The 6,293-nt window shown below is 33.2% G+C and overlaps 1 protein-coding gene across 1 annotated transcript in view; it reads left to right on the forward strand.

Annotated features, from left to right (window-relative positions):
• The window catches only part of Sf3b1 (splicing factor 3b subunit 1), a 57,345-nt gene that overhangs the window by 26,229 nt on the left and 24,823 nt on the right, over window positions 1–6,293 (forward strand). Inside the window, exons 6-10 of the mRNA XM_067049186.1 lie at window positions 668–837; window positions 3,329–3,533; window positions 5,308–5,378; window positions 5,466–5,640; window positions 5,712–5,852. Coding sequence (XP_066905287.1) covers window positions 668–837; window positions 3,329–3,533; window positions 5,308–5,378; window positions 5,466–5,640; window positions 5,712–5,852 — 762 coding nt within the window. The remainder of the gene's footprint in view (window positions 1–667; window positions 838–3,328; window positions 3,534–5,307; window positions 5,379–5,465; window positions 5,641–5,711; window positions 5,853–6,293) is intronic.

Below are 6,293 nucleotides of genomic sequence, written 5' to 3' on the forward strand. Positions count from 1 at the left end.
AAAAGAAGATATTACAGTTTATATACCGAGTTTGATAAAAATTGTTGGTATTTTCAATAAAATCTAAAAAATGTAGTAAATTGATTCTGTAATGTGGCACATAAAATCGGCCTGTTTTAGCGAAATAGTTATTGGCTCCTTAAATATGTAATATCAGTTTCATATGACTTTTCTGTTTTGAGCTAGGCTGTTGACATACAGAACATTGTGTGAGTCTTGGTTTTTTGACTCAAGGGACCTTAAAACATGTATTTCCGTCAAAAATATTTTACCAAAATACTATGTGTGATGGCAATACTTTACCTTACTATATATTCCATAAATAGGTACATGAAAGTAAAAAATAAAAGATAAATAGATAGTTATGTGAAATTTTTAACTATGTATAATTTTTCTAGATGTTTGCAGTTTTTTAAATATTTATATAAAAGATTATTCACATGGATTATTATTATGATATAATGTCCGGGCTTCTTTACTCATCAGAATTAGTAAATAAAGAAATAATTTATGAAATAATAAGCTAACTAAATTTACAGCTTTGATATAAAATAACGATTGTATGATTTTAACTTTTTTTTAAAAATATTTCTTGTAGTGAGCACTGTGGAGATGCCGTGAAAGGCCTTTCCTAAACAGTGACAATGGTTTTTTTTTTCACCCTTTCAGATTAGGCGAAAGATGGTGGAAAAAGCCAAAGAAGGCACTCTCAAACCCGTATCCACGACTAATGGTGAGGTAAAAGCCAAAAAGAGGGGTCGTTGGGACCAGACTGTCGACACAGATGCCTCGGCTCCAAAGAAGAAAGCTGGTGATGCGACGTGGGAGAAAGATGAGGTTTGTGAATTTTTTCATTATTTATTAAAATTGATGGAGGGAGAGTATTATCGGATATATTTATTGCATTCGTCATGTTTTCAAGTCCGATTTTTTAATTGAACTGCTGTGAATTAGTTCTTTAGAGCGATTCTTGGGTTGAAAATTTTATCCTCTACATTTCCACCATACACTATTTCTTGATTTAATGAGGAAAGATGGTTGGGGAGCAGTCGGTGAAGAACACAAATAGGTAAACACTTTTTTATTAGCCCAACATTTCAGCCAGAATTTCAAGGCTGCTTGGACAAGATCTTAAAGCCAAGTCACTTGACTACTGGTACTGGTATCGGTAATGGTGGGGGGAGCAAGTCCGGCAAGTGGGCCTATTGGTCCTTTTTGCCATCCCCAAGACAACCCAATGGAATGGCTCTTTAATATATATTATTCCTCTATATCGAACCTATTTGACTTTCTAATGAAATTCCAAAGGGACTCCCAATCTATAGAGGAAGCCTCATTTCTTGTAGTTCTATCAGAGTCTAAAAGCCTGTATCTTAGTGACGCATACCTATCACAGTCTGCTATGTAATGTAAGGCAGTCTCTGGGGCCTGTCCGCATAAGCAGCAGGTTTCATCATGGACTATTCCATATATCTTTTAAGTCTGCAGTGACCTGTAAGAACTCCTATTAATAATCGGAGTTCATTTCTGTTTAGGCCAAGCAGCCACTTAGTTTTAGAAGTAAAGGATTTAGTTATTAAAATCTTGGTCTGTCTTAGCCCTAACAGTCCATCCACTCCTTAACTTTCTTTCATGTTCAGTCAAGAACTACTTTTCTCCGATGCCTTTTAGAGATGCCTAGCAATGATTCTGGTCCTATAGGAGGGTGCTCAGCCCCGTTTCTAGCAAACTGATCAGCTTTTTCATTACCTGGGATTCCCTTGTGACCTGGGACCCACACAAGCTGAAGCTTCTTTAAGCACGCTAATGATCCTAAGGTTTGTTTACACTCTCTTACCAAATTAGAGGTGACTCCAAGGCTTGAAGGGCAGACAGACTATCTGAAAAGATGGTGATGCCAGTCCTTTCACTGCTAGTGACTTCAGGGCATAAAGCTGCTGACAAGATGGCAAACACCTCTGCTTGAAAGACAGTCGAGTGCTTGCCAAGTGGGAAGCTTAGTTCTATGCCTAATTCTTCTATGTAAACCCCTGCCCCCGTTAGTCCTGAAAAATCCATTCTGGATCCATAAGTGTAACAGGGCAGATAATCTCCTGTGGTTTCCACTAAATCCTATACCCAATCCCCTAACTTTAAGTGTAAATAACTAATCTTGGTGTCTAAAGCGGGTATTTTATCTAGAAGTGGTGAGTGGTATTGTAAAGTCACTTGACTAATTTAAGGACTAAGTTTTTACTTATTTTTGTTCTTCACTGACCGCAGCCCCAAACGTCTTCTCATTTTTTAAGTCCACGGTCTACTATCATTGTTTCTTAATTTGTTTAATCTACTATTGCGTTAAGATCCAAAATTAAGAACTAAATATACAACAATCCCTAATTCCATATGTTTTCACTGCTAGGTTATTTCCGAGATAGTCTAGAAATTATTTCTATTCTAGTCCTTGGCCAAGCTTCATTGTTTTTGTTGTAAAATTAAATTTTATTATCTATTTTTAAATAATTTTTTAATTTCATATTGAATGTGCTTAAAAAAGATAATATTGTAAAGGCTGATGAAGAGGAAGATACAGTATCCCCAAAATGTTGAAGTAGAGAAAGTATTTAGATAAAGAAATATTGTGTTTTTAGTTCTTAATTTTTGACATCAACGTAATATTCGATTAAAAGATATTTCTTGTTTTCCTTGACCAAAGTCCTATCTTTTTTAATTAACATGGGTTCAATCATCTATATGTAATATTTTTCTTGTTTTAATTATTATTTTTTATAAAAAAGAACTTTTTATTGTAAAATAAACGAAATTTCTAAACCTTACAGTTTTTCATGTACAACCATTTGTTTTTAAACGAAACAAAAAATAAACCATCACAAAAGTAAAATAATATAAAAATTAAAATGAACAAAATAAAATATTGTAGTATAAGGTAATAATAATTTTTTTACCGTCGTCTGGACAATTTTGTGAGTTAAACTAAAAATTATTATTGTATTTGTTATTATTTTCATTTTAACTTTTGGTTAATTTATGATGTTCCTTTGTATATAATTTTTGCCATATTTTATATAACCTCTAAGAAGTCGTATCATAGTTCATAATATTTTTCTATGTCATCTTATATTTATATTAAGATATAATCTATCATAATATAGTTATGTCATATCTTAACGTTTTAATTTTGATGTAGACCATTAATGTGAGTCAAAATGGAGGAATAGAATAAATATTTTTTCTTGCTTTTTGAATACCTTTTTACTCGGGCTACATTCCTTTAAATAACTGTTAATAATAATTTAGTTACTCATTATATTTTAACTTGTTTGGATAGGAAGCAACACCAGCCGCTGCACGCTGGGAGGAGACTCCGGGTCATGCTAAAGGATCCGAGACACCAGGTGCCACCCCAAGCACAAGGGTTTGGGATGCTACGCCTGGTCACGCCACTCCAGGCCATGCCACTCCAGGTAGGGAGACACCCGCAACGCAAGCCTCCAGGAGGAACAGGTGGGATGAAACTCCTAAAACTGAAAGAGGTAATTTTTAATAATTTCCCTATCTATGTATTTACAAATGAAAATATATTTGGTTGTGAAATAAGTTCGTAACATTTTTAAATATTTCAATTTAATCCTTTCAATGTTTATAAAATCATGTTTAATTTTGTCATTTAATGACTTTTTATTTCTGAAAAAGAAAATCCGCTGCACAGACGGTTAAAAAAATTTGCAATGTGTATGGTGATGATGCCTTAGGAGAAAGCACCATCCTTAAGTAGTTTGCTCAGTTCAGAACTGAAAATTTTGACTTGGAAGACGCAAAGCGCTCGGGTCTTCCTTCAACTGTTGATGATCAAAGTCAAGCATTGGCCACAGACAACCCTTACTCTATGACACGGGATATTGCAGAAATGCTTAACATATCTCAATTAAAGGCAGCAGTTGAGCAAAAGTGTCGAGCATTGGCTAATCGCAAAGGCATAGTTTCCCATCATGATAACGCCCGTCCTCATGTTTCTTTGTCGACCCGGCAGAAATTATTGGAGTTTGGTTGGGATGTTATCCCCTACCCACCCTCTCCACCAGATAGAACATAAACATGAAACGCCATATCTTTAAATCTGATTACTTATCAATACCCCTGTATGAAGCTAAAAGCTTGAAAATTAACAGTAACAGGAAAGCAGAGATAATTCTTAGAAATGAAGTTTCTCTATAGGATTGTGGAGAGAACGGGGAAATGGGAAACACTTCAATTCACTTGAGGACTGCGGAACTCATATAGAGAGGTCCATTGAGCAAAAATCTGAGAAGTTCTGGAAGGACGGAATTGAAAAATTATCTGAAAGATAGCGACATGTAATAGACCAAAAGGGGTCATATATAATTGATTAAAAATATTTACCAGAATCTGAGGTTTTTATTGACATCATCATTAAAAAGCGATACGAACTTTTTTTACAACCCTTTATCCAAATTTTACTAAGTTACAAAGTCAGTTTAATTACATTATTTAGTATTTAATGGTTACTTGTTTGTATTAATATGATGTACGAGATCATTAAATGAATGATTCTATCTCCTTTTTTATTCAGCATCATTTAAATAAATTTTATAATAGTCTTATAATTTTAAGAAATTTATTTTGTTGAATTTTTTTTCCTAAATCTAATTTTTAACTTGAAGTGAATATTGTTTTAGTAAATATTAATACAATATTCTAAGACCTGCATATTAGTCTATGAAATTTCTATTTTGTAGAAAGTGATATTTACTTACCTAGTAATACTTTTTTTTATTATGTGCTCAAAGGCACTTTAGCTTTCTTTATTAGCTTTTAAATGATAAATTTCGATAAATTTTATAAATTTCATTGGAGTTGGAAGATTGATCAAGTTACACTGTTCTAGTCAAAACAGCCCGTTCCTTGAGCCTGCAAATCTTTCACACCAGTGGTTTGTGGTTCAATATGCTATCTAAAATTTATTTCTTTAATACAAAATATTAATTGTCAATTTCTTGTAAACATGTGCTCAATATACATAATTTTGACCGTAACATCAATTATATATGCATTTTATGTTTATATATTTCTGGGGATTGTCTAACTTGTGAAGTTTGTTTAGTGCCAATTTATTACAGTTATTAAAATAGATTAAAAAAATTTCCAATTTTATTTTTAGTGTTATGATGATATCGAGATATTACGATATGTCTTACATCGACCAATACTCGCTACAAGCAGATGTTTTTAAGTTAGATAAGCAAGGCTACCACTTAGGGTATAATATATAATTTCTTTTTGTTATAGAGACTCCTGGTCACAGCGGTTGGGCTGAAACACCTAGAACTGATAGAACTGGAGGTGCTGACCTGATTCAAGTAATATATACTTTTTAATTGTCCATATTTCATGTGGTAACTATTATTTAATTTTTAAATTTTAATTATTTTTTTTTTGTAATTTAGGACACTCCTACCCCTAGCGCCAGTAAAAGAAGGTCTCGATGGGACGAAACTCCGTCAGCTACCCCTGCGGGTGGTATGACACCCCAAACACCAGCCGCAGTCACTACACCACTGATTGCTCCGAGCGTGACACCGACCGGCCAGAAGGCCATGGCAATGGCCACTCCCACACCAGGTATTACATCTTTTCTAATGTTTGAATTTTGAAATTCAGTTTCCTATTTCTTTAATTGTTTCTTTTTTAAGGGCACTTGATGACGATGACACCTGAGCAACTGCAAGCCTATAGATGGGAAAGAGAAATTGATGAGAGGAACAGGCCGTTGACAGACGATGAGTTGGAATCTATGTTCCCCCCAGGCTACAAGATTCTCAACCCTCCTGCTGGTAAGTTATAGCTGTTAAATATTTTTGTATGTGAATAAAAGGTTATACTTAAGGATATTCTTTTTTTTTTCAATTAGATAAATTAGTCTAAATCAAAATCAATGAGCTTTAGGTTACATCACTATGACAGCGGGAAGTGGTTCTAAATAAACCTCTCTCGACCAATTTGTCCTAAAATTTTTGATGTTATATTTTTAACATAACCTTTGAAAAGAATAAAATTAAAATCACTTAAAAATAGGAAATAATATACAAACCAAAAATTGTCTGCTGAAATTTATAAAATATAAAGAGTAATAAGTCAAAATTAAACTTAGATCCTAAACAAAAGTAACAAAACTTAAAAACTAGTGTGAACTTAAAATTAATATTATATAAAAAACTAATCTAGAATCACAATTTAAATACTCATTAGGCGTAAATAAGAAATTGAATTAATGA

This window comes from Halyomorpha halys, unplaced genomic scaffold, assembly GCF_000696795.3.
Source record: "Halyomorpha halys isolate HHAL.00 unplaced genomic scaffold, Hhal_1.1 Scaffold997.1, whole genome shotgun sequence".
In the NCBI taxonomy this organism is placed as follows: Eukaryota; Metazoa; Arthropoda; class Insecta; order Hemiptera; family Pentatomidae; genus Halyomorpha; species Halyomorpha halys.